Below are 20,378 nucleotides of genomic sequence, written 5' to 3' on the forward strand. Positions count from 1 at the left end.
TGTTTTTATAGTTACTCAAAGGGAAAGTTGTTCACATGGGATTTTGTTGCATTGCCAAATGTTTTTCATTTGTGCGTATCGTTTAATTTTTAGCACGGTGTTGCCTACCAATTTAAATACAGATTAAAAACAATGAAAATTCGACAGGATGTGCCCCCCCCCCCCACCAATTATTCATTTAATTAGGCCTATTGGAACGCCAGTACCTAATCTGAAGTTACAAGTTAAAAAACGACAAAGGGCAATATAATATTAACCCTGACATGACGTTAGATGGCGCTCTAAACGTCGACTGGGAGTCGGTCAAAATGGCAGAACGCATGGCGGTTAATTTGGGTAAGATTCGAACTCCTGTCTTTGTGAAAATTGTATTTGCCTTGGTTCCATAACCCTTTAAATAAACTGATTCATTGTGTTCGATGTTGATAGTATGCGTGCTAAGGTGAATCCAGATGATTATTTGCAGTAGATGTATTAGATTTATTTTCATTTCCAGGGGATTATTTGACTGAGCTCAGCGAGTTCGTTTCTTTTCACCGCCGACGCTCTGGCGATGTTGAGTGCCCAGTCTCGGTGGGTGCATTCTGATCTCAGGCGCGCGGCTTGCGGCTCCTGAATCGGGTATTCGGGTAAATTGCCAATTCGTCTACTGCCAACTAACAAAATAAATTTTAACTGGATTTAGATGCTAATTGTGAAATAGGAATTACCATAGCCATGGCTTAAGTAAGGGTAGGCCTTATGTTTTTGGTGTTTGCACTTTGTTTTCAAAAGACAGAAAAAAAAATGAAAACATTTTAAGGGGCCTCGGTCCTAACTTAAGTTAGTAATTTAGGGCGGCCAACGACAATTTCGGAATTCGTTCGGAAATTACGTCCTGCCGCGGCTCTCGCGTTGGACAAAAATTCAATCACGACCAAGTTTGAAATAAATAACTAAAAAAATGATTTAAAATATGAGACAGCAAAATTATGGTCAGTTCCCCCATGTCTGCGCGGTCTCCCAAGTCTGCGCACCCGCGTATCTGCGCGATTCTAGTAAAAGAATATACGCAACGAGCACAAACTTTGCACATTCAATGCATAGACAGCTATTCATAAAAAAATCCGACTCAAAATGGTGGAAAAATAATGAATTCAGGGCATTTCATGTGACGGTCTCAAAATGCAGACTTTTGTCATCAAAATCCTTGAATCGTGTGCAAAGTGAATGAGTGCGCAGACATGGGGTACCATTTTTTTTTCAATCTGAAAATGACTGCCCGAGGTTTTTTCCAAGAAAATCATATATTTCTTTCAAATTTTATGAGATATTTGGCACACTATCTCATTATGATGTAAGGAACATTATCAACTGAAAGATTTTGTGAAATAAGAAGAAATTCATGTTAAATCTTAACTCAAATTGTTAGGTGCGCAGACTTGGGGCCCACCATCATACATAATTAAAACAACAGTCATACTCACATATACTATACTGATCCTGACTATAATCCTTCGTTGTCTAAAAAGTCGCCGATGCCGAAGATTTAAGTGGATTTTATACCCCAATTCCTGCCGAGTTTTCTCTCTGACCCACGGCGAACCAAATGCGGAAGTGACCGTATTTTTTCACATTTTGATCATTAAATTGCTTGGGATTGGCAACTGGTAGGTCTAAGAAAAATGTGGGCTAACTTCAGCGAAAGAGCTTTTGATAGAGATTCTGATGTCAAATGTTCATAGGCCCCGCCCCCTCAATCCAGAAATAATGATGAAAAAACTAAAAAAAAATATGATCCCGTGCATTTTTTAAGCTGCACATTAGATGGTCGTTAGAAAATAGTATTCTAGTGTTATTCCCGTTGGTTTCATGCCAATACCTATCAGGATTTTGGATTCCCAAGCAAAAAACTAAAAATGACGTCATCCAGCGCTGTTGAATATTCACGTTTCCGACGATCTTTTCGATCACGTGGTTACGATTCCTCATGAATATTAATGAATCGGTAGCGTGGCGCGAGGCTTGACTCTTACGTCTAGTCTCAAAAACAGTCCCTTTTTTTAAAATATTTATAGAAATACAGTCGCTGCCATGTAAAGTGAGGAAAATTGATCGAATGAAAAAAATAAAAGACTGGATATTAGTCTAAATTATTCATGAATGGAATTTTCCACAACTTGAATGGGAAGAATGCATGTGAGAGATCAAATGGCACACATGGCATGCATGGCATGGCATGCAGCATTCTGAGAGACCCAGGGAAATTCCCCCGATTTGACACAGGAATTCAAAGCTTGATGGGCTTCCACTTTCTATTTGAAGAAATAAATTCAGAGAGGATGAGAGAGCGTGAGAGAGATAGTGGGGGGGGGAGATCTGGGATTAAATCGCTGATAATGTTAATGATTTAGAGGTAAATTAATGTTGATATAGAGGTAAATTATGATTGTTTTTACTGATAATTTTACCGATGTGTTCAAGTTACCCCCATTAATTAATGAACTTTCTAACTTACAATGAAAACAAGACCCAGCTTGTCCGTCATTTCTCATCATGGATCTCCGCAAGAAGGCTCCCCTCTCTTCAATTTTCAGGAATCATCCAATCAAAGGTGCCATAATTACCAGTTCATCCTATTATATCACCCTCATTAATTGTTATTGTAATCTTTATCATATTCCTCATTTCCACGATTCTTTTTCTTTTGTTCACTTTTGTTTTTTTTGATAATTTCGAAGTAATAATTAATGAAATACAGAGAGGGGGGCCGTGGCACATGTTCGAAAGTGTCATTGGAACTTGCGAAATCTTGAGATTTTAGGTGAGTACATGTACTAAAAATAGTTCCGTGGGAAGCAAGTTTCAGATGTTATTGCTGATGAACTAAAAATGAGGTATAATGAGGCTAATTAGTAATATAAATATTAAAGAAAAAATAAAATGTTTTAAATTTATTTATTTTTTATGGCTGAAACGTTTAAAAAAGGAAAAAAAATATTTATAATTACTACAAATAATATCTTAAAATTGGCAACGGCACGTCATGACTGTGATTGGGAAGCTAGCTATAAGGCCGGTACGTACCATACCGTATACGCAGTGCATGAGTACCGGGTCCGCTGGGCATGGCATGACCGTGGCTATGGAAATAACTTCCACCAAAACATGATCTAGAAGTCAAATATGTCTGGTGATCATCATTTATAGGTACGAAATACGAATCATCGTTTATTTTTAATCGTAAATCGTAAACTTGTATTTATGGCGAGACTTACTTTTTTAGAATGCATTTTTCGTAATAACGCCTTGTGCACAAGCTACCACAGACTACGAGCCGGGCTTGCGCGGCGAATTTAAAATTGAATATTAATTTGCGAGAGGTCGTTCGAAACAAGATGTTCAACGACCACATTTCGTGACAAAATGATCGGGGAAGTTACGGGAGACTGAATCGGGTAGTTTTTCCATGTCGCGGTCGAGTTTTTGAAATACGTTGGACACTTAATTTCTTCACTTTTTGGAAACCTTTGGAACTGGGAGTTGGTATGTTAGATTTTATTGTGTTTTTACTTTCATGTCATTGTAGATTTATATGTGGAGATGTTTAAATAAAAATTCAAAAATTTAAAAATGGGATGCCTATTAGTATGGCAGTGAGTCCAAACTTCGCGCGTGTCCAAACTTCGCGGACGGTCATTATCTCCAAAACTAGCCAATATCCTTAAAATCTGACATCATCAATGTGAAAAGCGACCTAAAATTACCCTTCGCTGAAAGTTTCTTTAGGATTAGTCCAGTATTCATGAAAATATTGGCAAAAGATCGGCAAATTTGTCACCGTTAGCGCCCGTTTTGAAGAAAGCATCACGATATCACCATTTTACAAGCAGAAATCATAAAAAATGTGAGTTAAATGTGGTACTAACCGATTCCATAGCATTTTGCCAGCAATCTGACATAAATATTTCACTTTTTGAGCTTGAGTTTTTGTTTGAATCTCCACAAAAGCTTTGGTGCGCGAAATTAGGTCACACTTTTTCTGAACGGTTTTCCAGCACAGCCCGCATTCGCCAATCGGAATAGAATTTTGAGATCGCGCTAACGGCGAAACCCCTTGACCTACTTTACATTTTCGTCCATGATTTTATAGTTTACGATCTTGCTGTCAGTGTTGTAACTATTTCTTGAATTGGTTTTGTATAAATTATGAATAATTTGTGGACAAAATTAAGCCTGATGAATATTTTTGAAAAGTGCGCGAAGTTTGGACACCCCATCATAAGTATAAAATATTATAGGCCTACTTAAAATTAAAAAAGTCTGAATAGAATAAGAGTTAAGTGCCCAAAGTTTGGTTAATCACTTAATCTTAAGCATAAAAAGTGGACCAAAACAAAAATACACAGTACTACAGTAGAGGCGCTGGTCCAAAAATTGGGATTGTCCCAGAAAACAAGGATATCCTCATAAACCAAGACAAATCATGTCTTGATAAATTTAGACTCCTTGTTTATGGGGACATTTTTTTTTCACTTTCCCCTACGGGACAAAGACAGCAATTACGGAAACTGAGAGTGCTAAACATGCTAAAACAGGGCTCCACACTAACCCATTTTTTCTACTGGTCCAACCTATTCATGTCGGACCAGTAGATACCCAGTTTTTGCAAATTTTTACTGGTCCGAACCTTAAATCTACTGGTCCCCCAAAATAAAGAAAACATTAAAAAAAGGCGCAAGTTTATTTGTCTAGCCTTTCGTTACCCCCCATGAAATGAAGGAATGAAGGACAAAAAGAAAGCAAGACAGAAACGAAGAAGGAAAGGAAGGAAGGAAGGAAGGAAGGAAAAGAAAAAGAATAAGAGAAAGGAAGGAAGGGAGGAAAAGAAAGAAAGAATAAAAAAGGAAGGAATGAAGTCCTGAAGGAAGTAAAAAAAGAAAAGGTAAAGAAAGGATAGATGTGAAGGAAGGAAAAAGTAAGACTGAGAGACAAAGAAAAGAAGAAATAAAAAAGGGTAAATAAATGATGGGTGGAAGGAAGAAAGTAACAAAGAATGAAGGAAAGAAAAGGGTAAAAGGAAGGAAAGAAAGGAAGAAAAGAGATGAATATAGGATGGATGGACTCAAGAATTTAAGAAAGAAAAATATCAAAAAGAAAGAAAGAAAGGAAGAAGGAAGGAAGGAAGAAAGAAAGAAAAGAAAAGAAATAGAGAAAAATATTTTTTAAAAGGATAGAAAGAATGAAAGAACGAATTAAAGAAAAAAAAGGGAAAATAAAAAAGAAAGACAGTAACAAAAAAAAATAGGGAAGAAACAAAGAAAGATTGAAAAGAAAGAAGGAAAGAAAGATAGGAAGAAAGCTAAAACTATCATCATAAATAATTTATCAATTTCTTTTTGGCTCAATTAAAATAGCTACGAAAGAAAGTCAGAAACCAAGTGTATCAACACACACATAAATGCATATGTGGGGCTAACTTGTATTCAGACGATATCACCCGAAACCCGATCTGTTTGAACCAAACAGAAGTGAAAATTTATCCTTTTACTGCTTACAAATGACAGAGTTACTCCAATTTTTAGGAAATATGGACATTATAAGAGCCTTTCATGAGTATGAACCGTGAATTTTGACAGTTCTGTGAGAGATTTCTGCCAGAGTTTAGCCAAGCTTCGTTCGCGCAGCCAGTAAAGAATTTACCACGTGAGTTGTGTGGCTGGCTAGCTACATATGTACACTGTATCTGCTCTAGTAGCAATTACGTGCGATTCATTCTGTGTGTATTCTGTGTGTGAATGACAGAATTTATCGGGGGAATGGTTTGCAGTGAATTTGACCATTTCTTGAAAAGTTATTGGCCCAACAATGGTTTTTATTACTGGTCATGTCGGACCCTTAAAATCTTGCTATTTTTGGAAAAATTACTGGCCCGACAATGATATTTTTTACTGGTCATGTCGGACCAGTAAATCTTCCTATTTCTGAAAATCTACCGGCCCGACGGCGAATTTCTACCGGTCTGGGACCGCCGCTAGTGTCGAGCCCTGGCTAAAAATAGATTCAGTGACCTCAATTCCCCCAGTTCACCGTCTATTTTTCATGACTTACCGTCTTCCAATAATCTAGTTATGAAACCTGATATGTTTACATTGACTAGCACACTTGATTGGTGTCGGCACTCAACAGGTGAATGAACTTTCCTAGATTTCTTGTGTGAAGAAATCCTTATAAACTGAGACAGTCCCTGTAAACCGGGACGATCCCAATTTTCTGACCAGCGCCTCTACTGATACAGTACGTAGTTGAATGAAATGAAAATCATATTTATTTCTGTAGAATAATTCAATAAATGCTGAATATTTATATTAGGCCTATGTCGTAAAAAATAGAATTGATAAAATTATGGACTAGATTCTATGGTAAACGGAAATCATTTACTTTATACCACTACCAGAGGCTTGTTTTTTTGCCCATTAAATCGGACACAGTTTCCAAATATCGCGTATCGGACGCGTAGAGTAATAGATTTTTTTCTAGAAATTGGTAAATAAAGATAATTCAAACATCGGATGGTTCCAAATATCGGACAAATATGACTACAACTCTCCATTTTTTTTTACACAATTTGTCAGATTTTCCCTATTGCCTTTTGAAATTGCATATTGCCTCATTCTGAGCACAACATATGTCATGGGAATATATAATTCACACCACATACACGTATGTCAAGGTCAGAAGATGATGTGAAATAAAGGGGAAAATCTGAAAGTTTGTGAACAAAACAAATTGAGGGTTGTCCACAAAATCAGCGATTTTGAAGCATGTTTGCCAATTTGAGGACCCCATAGAAAGTCCAAGAAGACATCCATAACTTGCCTATTTCATAACCGATTTGATGAAACTTGTTTTAAATTGTTCCTTTTGTTTTACTCTTTCCAATAAGATTGCTTTGTTTCTTGGGTTTTGGTTTCCTTTAAGGAAGGATTGAAGTAGGGTAGTCCTATCAGTGCAGAATTCTATTTTTTTTCATTGAGTATCTCTCTCTTTGTTTTACAGGCTCCAGGATATGGGGTCCATACAAGGAGCTCTACCATACTGTCTCCCTCATCGTCTCCAAGAGATGCCCGGATCCTTACCAGGAGCTTGATGCCATCATCAGAAAACACAAACCAGACTTTGTTGCCCTTCTGAAGAATCCAGTAAGTCATTTGTACATTAACTTCAAGTTCACCTAAACACACTGTGGATTTAAGTAAAGAGGAAAAAGAAATGAGCATTAAACAATAAAATCCTTTTGAAATCAGATACATGTAAAATAAGAAGTTATGCCATTTTACATTTTCGCTTTACTTTTACGAAACGGTTATGCATATATGCACAACACAGTTTTGTGAAATTAAGCAAAAATTTAACATGGCTTAACTTATACTACATGCAATATTATAGAAACTCTCTGTTTGCTAGTTTGACTCTTCTCTTTTCATTTGAATCAACTTTATATTGGAGAACCCTCTTGTAACTTTAGTCACCTAAATGTGATTGAGCGCACACTCGCTGCAGTTACCAATATCATTTTTCCATAATATTTCATTGAAAATCAGTCCCTCCGAAAATCGGTTATAGTACCTTATGAATAACAATACACCTATTAAAAGTTTACTATTGTCTGAAGAGTATGTTCTCTGATCATTTGAATCATTTTGAATACAATCATGTACTCACTCTGCTCTTGTAGTGTTTGTGAAATTTCAATATCCGAACTCTTGTATCGCTAGGCGACCTTCCACAAGTCTAAGTATCACCTATCACTGAAGCAACTAATCACGTAACTTATTTAAGAAATTTCTAGTCAACTGTGTCCAGTCAAACAGATTACTGTTGTTGTAATATATTTCTTTGCGAGTCTGCCCATGATCTTAAAAACGCTGCAAACTATGCAATTGTTTTTTTAAAGTTGTGTAATTCTTCCCAAATGGTTCCATGACATTTGCTCTGGTGACAATTGCTGAGATGGAAAATCTGAATGTGAAGCCAAACATAAAACTTAACCTCCAAAATAAATAAATCCTAATCCTAATATTTACTTTATTCTGAACTAAAAACTCTATTACAATCCCAACTCTAACCCTCTGAGATATTAACTAGAGCAAATTCCGTGTCACCTCCCAATTACCTGTGTGGTATATTGATTTTGTGCATGTCTCTGGTTGTCTTTGTCTCATCTGATTTAATCCTCAAGGCAAAGAATTCGCAACACAGAGAACAGATCAAGAAAGCCGACGTTGAAGGCGTCGTTATTTCAGGACAAGCAAGGAGTCGCGTGCTACCACGGCAACTCATTGAAGAGGCTCTTATCATCAGCGACCTTTTTGATCTGAACGAGTATGCAGCTGTGGAGCTACTTCTGGCAGGTAATTTAGGAACCCTTCCAATACTCTGTGTCATGTCTTCTGTATGTAGACAAGATTTATTATTTTATTTGTTTTCCATATTACGAATTGGAAATTTTACAAAACAATACGCAACTGGCAAAAAACAACATTTTGAGTATTTCCTGCTTATATTGATGACTTCCAAGCTCTAGGACTTATTTATTGCCATGTATTTGGTGTAGCTTTTCACCCATCTGCATTGCATATACATCGCAATGGATATTACACTAAATTGTACTAAATCCTTGTTGTTGTTGTTTGTCATTAGGAGACCAACAACAGCCTCATTTTCCTGGCCTACCGCGTGGCCTGGTCGCTGTCCTACTCTACTACGATGGCCGGTGCAGCCTCATCAACACCCTACAGCTTCTGATCCAGTCACGCCGTGGTCGTACATGGACCTTTGACCTCGACGATGAAGTCGTTGACCTCGTAACGTCATTCACCGATGACCTCGTCTCTGAGGGGCTGGTCAAGAAGGTGCTGGAGTTTCTGAAGAAGATGGATGTCGTCAAGGAGATGAATGACCTGGCTAAGGAGAGGGCCCTTGGAGGGCCAAAGCACCGACATGATGTGAGTTGATATTACAGTCCTTATCATGTAATTTAATCATTGGGAAAGATCGGTTATATAGATATGTAAGACCCCGTTTACAGTGGAGGGCCATGGCGGTACTCTGCCTCCCTATTTTGTGCATTTACAGTGGTGGGCTCGGCCCGGCCTAATGTTTAACCCTTCAATACTTTGTCGTATTTGGGAAAAGGCATTTAAATCACGTGGAGTTTTTGAACAACACAGGTGCCTGTTTTGTGTCTTCGTTCCAAAATGATTAATCTTTTTTCGAGCAAAGTTTTTAAAGCACAAGAACATGAATTGTGAAGCTCATAGCTAGAAGTCATTTCCTATGACGTAATGATCCTTTCACTTCCGGAGTCGTGTTTTGTACCCGCATTTGACCCCGTGTGAGTTTACAGTGAATAAAGGCCGGGCTTGCTCAGCCGAGATGGCCTCCAGAGCTGGACTACTTGCTAAACATCAGAAAAAAGAACTGGTAGGTAATTTGAACTAGTGCAAGTTGGGTGGCATGTTCGGACTTGGTTCGGCAGGGTTCAGCAATTTTTTCTGAACTTTGGTTTAGGGTTCGGCAATGTATGACTAAATAAATTATTTAAATATTTTTTAAAAGCAAAATTAGAATACAGTGGCAAAATACGATTTCACTTGTCACTGAGGTATTAGTAAAATGACTTCTGACATTATTTCATATCATTAAATCAAAATTTCATTTTATATATATTATTGAGAGAAAAGGGGCATGACAGCAAAAAAAAGTTATTTCTTTGACCAAAGGGGCATGTCGGCCAAAATGAAAAGGACAGGTAAATTTATGTCTGTGACAAAGTAACTTTTCTGGAGGGCATCATAGCCAAGGAAAGAGACATCCACGGCCATTGCCGTTGATTTATTGGAGGCCTGATAATACTTACTGAACATATACAACTCTTCTCCTTAAATTGCATTCCCAGGTCCAGGAGTTTATTCGTGGTGTCCGTTCCTCTCTCGCCGACTGCCTCTACTGCTTTGCCTGTCAGACACCCTTTGGGAGAAAGGATACCATTCTTCTTGCCAAGCATCTGATGAACGAGATAGAGTTGAATGCAAACGGTAGTATTGATGAATGCTCCATAGCCCTTCTCATGGCCTTCATGTACAGCATTGATACAGGTGTAATAGAACAGAGACCGGAGGACAGAGAAGGTGAGTAAATCCCGGCACATACTATGCAATTTGTTGCGATCCGATTTTCAAAGAAACTATAACAACATCTGATATGACAGTGTTCCCACAGTCATGGAAAATCCAGGAAAACCCTGGAAAAATTTGTGGTCATGGAAAGTCAGGGAATTTGGAAAATTTGTGTAAATTGCATTTACCTCCGGCCTGTGGCAGCTTTCCAGTCTGTCGTGTGTCGCAACTCTCATACTCTGTTATTATGATTGGTGTTCATGATTTCCATTTTTCCCAGCTTTGTGACATTTCCAATGAAAAAAAAACCCTGCTCTATGGGCCCATTTTATTAAGAATGTGTTTGATTCGATAAATGCCACTATTATTTTTTTATTAAAACAATTTCAAAATAAGTTTATGCAGAATCTAATGAAATGACCACCCAGGGGTCTGATTGCTTCTCAGAGATAAATGATTTAGAAAGATATTTGGTAATTGGTTAGAAACTAGCAAAGTATGCCTGAGCTTTGAGTCAAATATCGGGTACTTTTAATAATACATTGTCCCACATATTCTTATCTGTGTTGCCAATCTACTCGACATGTTATATTTTGTCCCTTACTCTCTTTATATTTCTATCAATTTTATTGCTGAATTTTTCATTTTGGGATACTATTTATTATTTGTAATTGTATATTTGTAGAAGTACTTGTGACTACATGTAGGCCAAAGAATGCATTGGGAATAACAATTTCAAGTCATATTAAAATGATTCTTGCAGAGATGGAGCAGCAGCTACCAATCTTGAAGGATAACCAGTATCTTCCTGCAATCCATGACCTTATGACCTCTGAAGACGAAGGTCAGTGGAAGGTCAAAGGGATCAAGGGGGTCATGCAGCTGGCCTGGGCGTTGACCCTGAGGAATTCTGCTCAGCTACCAGAACTTTCACGTAAGCTATCCTGAAATTTTGCTTTTAATTTCAAAGTGACAATTACATATGCAAGTAATGGAACTCTTCAAACTGTATGCCATAAACGTTTGATAAACAAATGTATGTTACTCAAAAAAATTCCAAGGAATTATAGAGAATGGGTGGCCATTTTATGGATATGAAGGTGTGAAATTTGACATTTTAACAACTTTTGGTGAAGTGCTTTTTTTATTAAAACCCCCACCGGTTAACACTAAACGCCTGTGTATTAATTGCGTATAAACGTTTTTCAAAATATACGTAAGGACTCAGGCATAGTCTATATTACAAGACTGCTCTGCTAATAATGTTACTTTATGAATCTGGCAGATATGAGTATTTAAGGACATGAAGGGGGAGGGGGTGGGGGTATTAAGGCTGCTGGGGGATGTGTTTCACAAAGAGTTAGTATAACTTAGAGTCACACTTAACTCCTTGAATGCTGAATTCTCTAATTTCCATAGACTTTGTACAGGTGCCTCTCGGTTGCCGTAGCCTACGGGTTAATTGCCGACGCGTGAATGATATTCAATGTACAATCTTATTGATTTATATGCAGTAGTGCGTGTCCTCTTGGTATGATCTGACCAGTTGGGTCATGTGTTTTATAACGCACGCAACTAGGCATTTAGTGCGACTTTTGAGTGATAATCAAATCTTTGTGAAATGCCCCCTAGTTTGTATGCGCTCCAAAATACAACCTTCGTAATGTTTACCAATGTTCTTTGTTGTTGGTGTCCACTCCTTTCAGGATTTCAAGATCAGATAGAAGAAGATGAAATCCTGGTTGATAGAGCTCTTCAAACTGATGTCTTCTCGTTCATCAATAAATCTCTCATCGCAAACAAAGTCTTCCATCAAAATGTAAGAGTTCTGCTCTATTAAGGTTTTTCACTAAAAGCAAAAATTAGGGTGCGTTTAGGCGCAGCTTTGTAACGTGAGAGCCATGCCGAATTACGAATGACTTTAGTCAAAATTAAAAGTGAATGTGTTTCAAATCACAAACTCGAAACGTGCAAAAATGGGTGTTTGGAAAGATATTTCTGCAGGATCACATTAGGAAAGGTCCATTGAATATAATAGTGATTTGAATCATGATTATATGGCCTAATTGTGTTGATCTCCCGCTGCCTTTGGTTTCGCTTCACACAGCCATACGCGTATCGAAAGTTAACGTGTATCTTTTGCAATTCCAACCTGCATTAAAATTGAGGTATTCATCCTTGGTCAAACTGCGCACTACGGTGTGCACTGGCTGAGGGAGAAACAGCATTGGAAAATGGGTAGAATAAATCCTGATTCTTGCAGTTACAGTAAGTTATGTTTGTGTTTCGAATCATGTTTGTGATTCTAGCTTATGAGGCTGCATAAACACAGCCTTGTTCTGGAAATGTGATAGTTTGACTATGATTTAATAGAACTTCATTGGGTGACTGTAATTCCTTAAATCATGATTCTATGACCTAATTGTGTTGATCTCCCACTGCAAGTGGTTTCGCTTCACACAGCCATGCGCGTATAGAAAATTAATGTGTATCTTTTGCAATTCCAACCTGCATAAAAGTTGACGTATTCATCCTTGGTCAAACTGCGCACTACGGTGTGCGCTGGCTGAGGGAGAAGCAGCATTGGAAAATGGGTAGAATAAACCCTGATTCTTGCAGTTACAGTGATTTATGTTTGTGTTTCGAATCATGTTTGTGATTCTAGCTTATGAGGCTGCATAAACACAGCCTTGTTCTGGAAATGTAATAGTTTGACTATGATTTAATAGCTACATTCGGTGACTGTAATGATAATGCTATGTATGATGCTCTATTGATGGTGAAAATACAGCTTTTGGATTTTGATGGTCACTTCGATATTGAAGTCATGTGGTTGCAGTTTATTTTTTTAGTACATTATAATCATTAAATATTTATTGTAAGTTTGATGAGCACAGTGATGTTAGTGATATTGATTTTGATTGTGCCGATTTGGACTGTAGAGAATATGCCTTGAAATTCTCTAAACAGAGAAGAATCACTTATTCGTACTCCCTTTTTTGAAAACAGGAATTCTACATCCGTCGAATCCATGGCCTCATAACAGACTTCATCTTTCAGATGCCTCTCAAGGTAATATTATTAGATTATTAATAGGGAAAAAATATAGATACACTACTGTTCCAGAGCTGACAAGTAGCATGGATCTTCTATTTTTCTAATCGAAGCATAAAATAAAAGTGCTTAGAATACATGAATAAGTTTTTCTGTGTTAAAATGTAGACAATGACAATCAGTCCCACAATAACAGAACAGCCTTTTGAAATGGAAATTTGTACTTTTCCAGTCAAAATTGTGAAAATTATGAAATTGTTAGAAATTTGGTTTGCAACCAATGAAAAAAGATAAATCCTTGCTGTAATTGGTCTCTTATACAATTATTTACATGTGGAAAATAGATGTAATCAGTGATCAAACTTTGCTATGGGGGGTGTCAAATTACTAATTTTGGAGAATAAGTATATGGAAAATGCAACATTCTCTTCATGGTTCTATCAGTTTATTAGAATATTATTTGACTCCTCTCATAATGATTATTATACATTTTGTCTGAATTCAAATAGCTGAAGGATAATTAGGGGAAATTTTCCTGCCGCATTCCTCGCAGACGTCTCAAAAAGTCAGTGCTAACCCTATCAACTGCCTAGCGATTACGAGTATACCTCCTCAAGATATTGTAGAATATATTTAATGCACCTGTTTATCGGTTGATGTTTTGCAGGTGAAAGAGATCCGTAACCGTGGCGATGAAGCTGGTCGTCTAATGATGTCATATGAAAGAGAAGGTTTAGAAGTCAACCCAAACTTGCCAAGACATTTTGAAGATTTCTTGCACCTGGTAAGTCTTTCTTTTATATGCTTCCAGTATTTTTATTGATTTATTTACTGATTTGCTTAGTTAGATCAAAATGATCAAAGATTTCAGTTCATGTTACACTCGGTCAACACCATGAAAGTCTTCATGTAGGACAACAATAATGCCAATAGTGTATTCCCACATGAAGACTTTAGTGGTGTTGCCTGAGTTTGACATCACAAAGTGATCTTTCAGAATAAAAAAAAAAGAAGTGAATATTTTTCATCATTTCAATACTTTCTAACAAAATCAAAACAATTTCTAGGAAAATAGATGGTCATTTCATTGATGTAAAGATGCAAAATGTGAAATTTCAGCAACTTTTGAAGGGTTTTTCTTTTTGAGGGGGGGGGGGGGTATTGCCCCTGTCAGATAACCCTAAATGCATGATTGTATTAAAGTTTAAATGATTCATTGCAAAAAAACATCCTGACTTGGGCCTACTTTTACTCTATTCCCATGAAAGCTGATGCCCAACTCACATTGACCTTTCATCTCTGTGATCTTTGTTTCAGTTTGGATATTTTTTTATGTCTTCAGGAAGGCAATATATCTCTATGATCTTTAATTCTTCGTGATCTTTGTTTCAGTTTGGATATTTGTATGAGAAGGATCCTCTTGATCTGGAGCTATCCCTTGATTACTGGAATCCACCCGAGAGGGGTAATAGCCCCGGAGGAGGGGGCGCAAGCTACATCAGTATCTACCATCATAAACAATCACAGCGACAGGTAAGTCCTGTTGTGAATGTTCTTGGCTTTTTCCTTTCTCTTAGGTCAGTCTGTTTACTGTCTCAGAGCTTCCTCTTCAAAGCTTTGTTTCGTTTAAATATAATCTCTCTCTTTTTTTTTATTCTTTTTATGCTCCATGATTTTGTTTTTTTAATGATGTAAATGATATAAATATTGTATTTGTTGATGTTTTTCAGCCCTCTCTACGATCAAACTTATAACCACATTACATTGCTAAGGTCAAGTCCACCCCATTTAAATGTTGATTTGAAAGTTCAAAATTCATTTGTTTTGTAATATATGCACACAAGTTGCAATGGAGCCTGCCTATAGTGACCACCAATGAAAAACATGAACTGTGATCTTTACAGGTAGGTGACTGCTTATAACATGCTCGTTTACACATGCTGTAATTCTAAGTGATTCAGATTTAGTGGTCACTATAAAATTATATATACAGGTGGCTGCTATATAAAAGATCGAGTATTGTTCACTATAATAGAGAGGTGACTGCTAACACAGGTTTGACTGTACCCCTTTCATTGTTAATAATTTGGCAAAATTTGGTAAATCAGCCCTGTGTAGCCAAAATAGTCAAATCACATAGAATTGTGTAAAACCTGCAGTAATAATCACAAGTAAACTAGCAGCATTTTTTTATAATTTGCTTACAAGCAATCATGAAAATTGTGATTCTTTTGATCAGTGTTCCCCTTTATATTATTTTATTGATACACCCTGTATATTTTTTATTGATACACCCTGTATAGGTGAGCCTGTTCAAGTTTGTCCGTATGGCAGGAGATCTCCTTCCCCCATCACTCTACATCCCATATCTACACATGCTACAGGGTGTGTCAAACAGCCACCAGAGTGCCCATCATTGCTTCAACCTACTCAAAGCAAATGGAATGGGAGGAGGTAAGATGATTCTATTAAGAATGCAGACCTCCTAATTATTTGAAATAGATGAAAGAATCTGAACATTTATAGGTTGATGAAAATGACATAGTTTTTAAATAAAGTGCAGCATTTATTGTACTTCTCAAGTTTGTTATTAAAATTTCACATTTTTGAGATTGAGGTTTGTTTTACATGTATCTTTTACACCATTTATATTACAGAACTTTAAGACTTAAAAGAGCAAACAAATAGCAATGTGAATAGATTCTCCATCTTAAGAATACAGTTATTTGATTATTTTGCGAAATTTGATAAAATTTTCATTGGTTTTGACTGAGTAATGGAGGTTTTAACTCATTGTAGTGATCTCATGAGGTCTAAAAAAATGCCTAATTATTTTGAATGCACAATTCTTAAGAACAAGCTCTATAGCAAACAAGCTTATGGACCCATGTTAATTTTCGCATGCTTGGAAAATTCAGGTGCTAAAGTATCTATGTGCAAAGTTTTGTGAAAATGACATGGATTTCATTTTAACTGTGGAACATCCTTGAATCCCAAATGTGCATACCCCTTTTCCAAAATTCTTTACTAGATTGTATGAACTGTGTGCCCTAGTATTTTACTCGGGCACACAGTTCATACAATCTAGTGTTCATTCATTAAGTTTTATTATGAATATTTGTTATCTTTTACTTTGTTTTCTAATTTCAAAGATTATAGCTATGAACTTTTGATAATCGAATGTCATTCAAATCAGTAATCAACATCTGGCGAGCATTAGATTAGTGTAAAAAGTAGTATTTAGTTCCGATTGTCGTTAATGCTTAGATTGTTCCAATTTTACTCCCACACCTAATATTTTGCATTATATTTGATTTCCCTTTTCCTCCTCCAGCTGGTGCAAGTGTGGGCAGTGTATCATGGGATCACTTCTTCTTCTCACTCAATCGCTACTACTCGTCCCTCCGACAAGAGATACGCTCAACCTCCCCTTTTCAGGAAGTGGGCCAGTCCGCCCAGTCATTCAGGCTTGGGGCCAAGGGGATCACTCCACAGGAGATGGAGGGGTTGATCAATGTCCTCAAGCTTGTCCAAGTTGTTGCTAGAGAGGTATGAAAATATGAAACATCTTCTTATTCAAGGCTCTTTTTAAAAATTATTGTAACACCACATGTAGTATTTATTAATTAGAATACATTATAGTCCTAGATATTTAGAAAATGAGCAAATACAAATGGTTATATTACAAACCTGAAGAATATAAAGTTGAAAAATAAGGAAATACATTAGAATTGTTTTTTTAGATATTAAAATATATAAGAATTTATATTGATATTTTGAATAAAAAATTTTGATCAAAATCCTACCGAGTATATTAACAAAATGAAGCAGTTTTAGAGTATTATTCAGGCAATTACATCTTTACCTCTGGTTGTATCTAAAATTTAGCATAATCTAGTTCAATTTTTTTTTTTAATTTGATCAGCTACATAGATTATCTTAGGGGTAACGTGTGTGAATTTTTCCTGTGGTCAGAGGCAGAGATCCAGTTAGCCCCTCAATGTATATCTTGTTAAAGATATACAAATAGCCCATTCTATGTTGGTTTATGGGTATTTCAATGTAAAATACTTAGTACCCAAAACCACTACTGATGATGATAATGACAATGATGATAGTAATGATAATTGTCATAAGAATGAATGTTTTTTTTTCTATTTGATTCTTCTTTTTTTATCAGAACGAGGATGCAAGAATAGCGATGGTAGAAAATCAGTCATGGCTGCCAACGGTTCTTCTGTTTGGTCTGTTAACATGTAGCATCCCTCCACCACTCAAAGCAGAATGCCTTAGAACATTAGCAGTATTTGCTCAATCTCCTGACATAGCAGTAACCCTCTGGCAATCGCTTGAAGTTTCTCAGGTAAGCAGTCACACTATTGGTCTATATCTATTGCACAGTTTCTCACACTAAGCATGGAAGTGATATGGTTTAGTTGTTGAGACCTATTAGTCCCTGTAGTGTTACTCCCTCTGGAAGATTTCAAGACACACACAGGTCAAGAGAGAATAAAATGTTACATGATAGCCCAGATAATACCTACTGTTCCTTGATCTGACATTACTCCCTCTGCATTACTCCAAGACATCTCCAAGACATACACAGATCAATAAAGAATAAAATATTTTGTGTTCATTTCCACCTGATACTGTTTCTCAAGCTGGCATTGCTCCCTCTGGAATACTCAAAGACACACACAGGTCAACAGAGAATAAAATGTTGACATGATCACCCAGATCATACCTACTGTTCCTTGATCTGGCATTACTCCCTCTGTAATACTCCAAGAAACACACAGGTTAATAGAGTGGAAAATGTTATGTGTTCTTTCCACCCAGATACTGTTCCTCAAGCTGAAATTACTACCTCAGGACTACTTCAAGACATACATGTACACAGGTCGATAACGAATCAACTGTTACATGTTTATTACCAACTAGATCATATCTACTGTACCTCAAACTGAAATTACTCTTTCTGGAATTCTCCAAGACATACACAGATCAATCAAATATTTCTCTCTCTTCCAGATCATACCTACTGTTCCTCAAGCTGGTGTTACTCCCTCTGGAATTCTCCTGGAGTTAGAGGAGATAGAGTCCAACAACGAAGAGTATCCTCTGACCCGCGGTTTCCTAGCCTTGGTGGATGCCCTGACTGAGGTCCCTATACCCGTCATGTTAGGAGTTGGTTACAGACCTCCAGGTTTTGATCCTTACCTCAAGTTCCTTAGGGATTCTGTGTTCCTCAAGTTCCGCACCCGGGCTTATCGCAACCCAGCAGAAAAGGTAGGCTATAACTACATTGTTGTGTTTGCTTTGTATCTTGATGAATTGAAAGTTACAGCTAAAGTCCTTTGTAATCATAAATTCCAGCTGTGGTGATAATCACGAGACTAGATATTTGTGCCAAATAATTGTAATTGCAGAGAAGTAAACATGAGCATGGCATTCCAGACAGGTGTACGGTCTTTTTCCGAGGAATAATGCTACATATTCCCACATGTGATGATTTGTGTTGGTGATCTTCCTTGTTCTACATAATTGGCCTTGTGGGGGAGGGGGGTCATCAGATATATTGCCCACAAAAGAATCATTACTGTCCCCTAGTCCTGGAAGAGGGCATATGGTTCTTTTTCAGGTAAGAGTATGTGCCTTTTTCAGCTCCTGAGCATGTGCTGTATTGGAATGACAATAAGGTGAAATATTTTCTCCCTGTACCCTAATGCAGTGGGAAGTGGCAGCCGCTGTGACCAAGATCCTCTGTAAGCTTCTAGCCAGCCATGAGCCTCACCCGGAAGAGTTCCAAGACCACGTCGTAGAGATTCAGGGAGGTGGAACAGCTATCACCAACAAGCCTCCTGGACATCATCTCCTAGTTCACATGCTGAACGATAGTTCCATGCTTCAATTGGTGAGTTATCTTTAGATCCAGTCCCACATGTTCTTTGTTTGTTTCTGTTATGGTAACTCCCGTAGGAACTCGGTAGGACAGCTTTTTTGCTGGTAGAACGCCAAGCTGGTATATAAACAAACACATAGGAAACATGTTTATCGATCACAGTGGCAGACCTTATAGACAACAGAAATTACTCTCGGGTTTTTTAATCAAAGTTGAGACAATGGCAGAGGGGGATTTGAGCTCGCGACCTCACAATCATTAGTCCGATGCTCTAACCACGAGACCCATGACCCACTAATTTTGTTTTGGTGAGACCAGTGTCATATTTTTATTGTGTACTGTGTATTGAATTCCTGCGTCGCATAAAGTTACTGATTTTTTTTTCCTTCTCTATTTTCCGAAACAGATTCTAGGCATCTTAGATGAGAGCATTCGCTTACTCTCGCAGTACCACACGTTCCCAGGCAAGGAAAGCATGACGGAGTGCGCCCTCAACTGCTTGACTATGCTTGACCTGGCCCTGGAGAAACAGGACAAGTTCATTGACCTTTTGAGAGGTCAAGCATCGAGTCTAATGGTCACTCCACTTGACCAGTTACTAATGGGTATCAACCCAAGGTCCGGCCGTGCTGACCATCTCTGTCATGTTGCGAAGTAAGTTTTATGTATTCAATAGGCAGTTTTCGCACAGCGACTCAAACAAATTCAATAATACAGTAAATGTGTTGAAAATGCCTATCGAATAAAAAAAGAACAGTTGGGAGGTCTTTGTCAAAAATTGGTCAACCGAAACAGCAGTTTCATCCTAAGTTTTGAAGCAGACAAAGAATTGCAATTGTGTTGTTTTTTATTCAACAAAACGTCCTGGTTGTTTGTTTCCAGGAAGGATATTTGACAAGAGATTTTCTATGTTTTTCAATCCATTGTGCGTTGTGAAAGCAAAAAGTCCCTAATGTCTTTTGGTAGAGGGCACAGGAGGGGTGGGGAGTGGATGGTATATTATTTTTTTTAGCACAGAAGCCCATGGATTCATATTTTTCTTGACTAATAAATAAGCTCAGTCTGTATTTGAGCCTATGCAGTTATATTATTAAGACCAATCAGTTCTATGATATAGACAATTCAGTCATACCCGAGGAATAGATATCAAAAGACAAAAATAGATTATGTTTACTCTGATGATTTCCTGGTGCCCTTTGGCATCCCACAAGGATCATGATTGGAAGTTAGGAAAGCACCACCCGTCAACAACTTTAACCCTA

The 20,378-nt window shown here is 37.4% G+C and overlaps 1 protein-coding gene across 1 annotated transcript in view; it reads left to right on the forward strand.

The window, feature by feature from the left end:
- Nucleotides 1–258: 258 nt before the first annotated feature.
- Nucleotides 259–20,378, forward strand: part of LOC121406152 (nuclear pore complex protein Nup205-like) — a 53,105-nt gene continuing 32,985 nt past the window's right edge. The window contains exons 1-16 of the mRNA XM_041597168.1: nucleotides 259–336; nucleotides 7,039–7,181; nucleotides 8,222–8,393; nucleotides 8,683–8,987; nucleotides 9,941–10,172; nucleotides 10,924–11,094; nucleotides 11,867–11,979; nucleotides 13,170–13,232; nucleotides 13,882–13,998; nucleotides 14,607–14,747; nucleotides 15,518–15,668; nucleotides 16,549–16,763; nucleotides 17,395–17,577; nucleotides 18,246–18,503; nucleotides 18,946–19,128; nucleotides 19,523–19,770. Coding sequence (XP_041453102.1) covers nucleotides 264–336; nucleotides 7,039–7,181; nucleotides 8,222–8,393; nucleotides 8,683–8,987; nucleotides 9,941–10,172; nucleotides 10,924–11,094; nucleotides 11,867–11,979; nucleotides 13,170–13,232; nucleotides 13,882–13,998; nucleotides 14,607–14,747; nucleotides 15,518–15,668; nucleotides 16,549–16,763; nucleotides 17,395–17,577; nucleotides 18,246–18,503; nucleotides 18,946–19,128; nucleotides 19,523–19,770 — 2,768 coding nt within the window. The 5' untranslated portion in view covers nucleotides 259–263. The remainder of the gene's footprint in view (nucleotides 337–7,038; nucleotides 7,182–8,221; nucleotides 8,394–8,682; nucleotides 8,988–9,940; nucleotides 10,173–10,923; nucleotides 11,095–11,866; nucleotides 11,980–13,169; nucleotides 13,233–13,881; nucleotides 13,999–14,606; nucleotides 14,748–15,517; nucleotides 15,669–16,548; nucleotides 16,764–17,394; nucleotides 17,578–18,245; nucleotides 18,504–18,945; nucleotides 19,129–19,522; nucleotides 19,771–20,378) is intronic.

This window comes from Lytechinus variegatus, chromosome 19 (assembly GCF_018143015.1).
Source record: "Lytechinus variegatus isolate NC3 chromosome 19, Lvar_3.0, whole genome shotgun sequence".
Lineage (NCBI taxonomy): Eukaryota > Metazoa > Echinodermata > Echinoidea > Temnopleuroida > Toxopneustidae > Lytechinus > Lytechinus variegatus.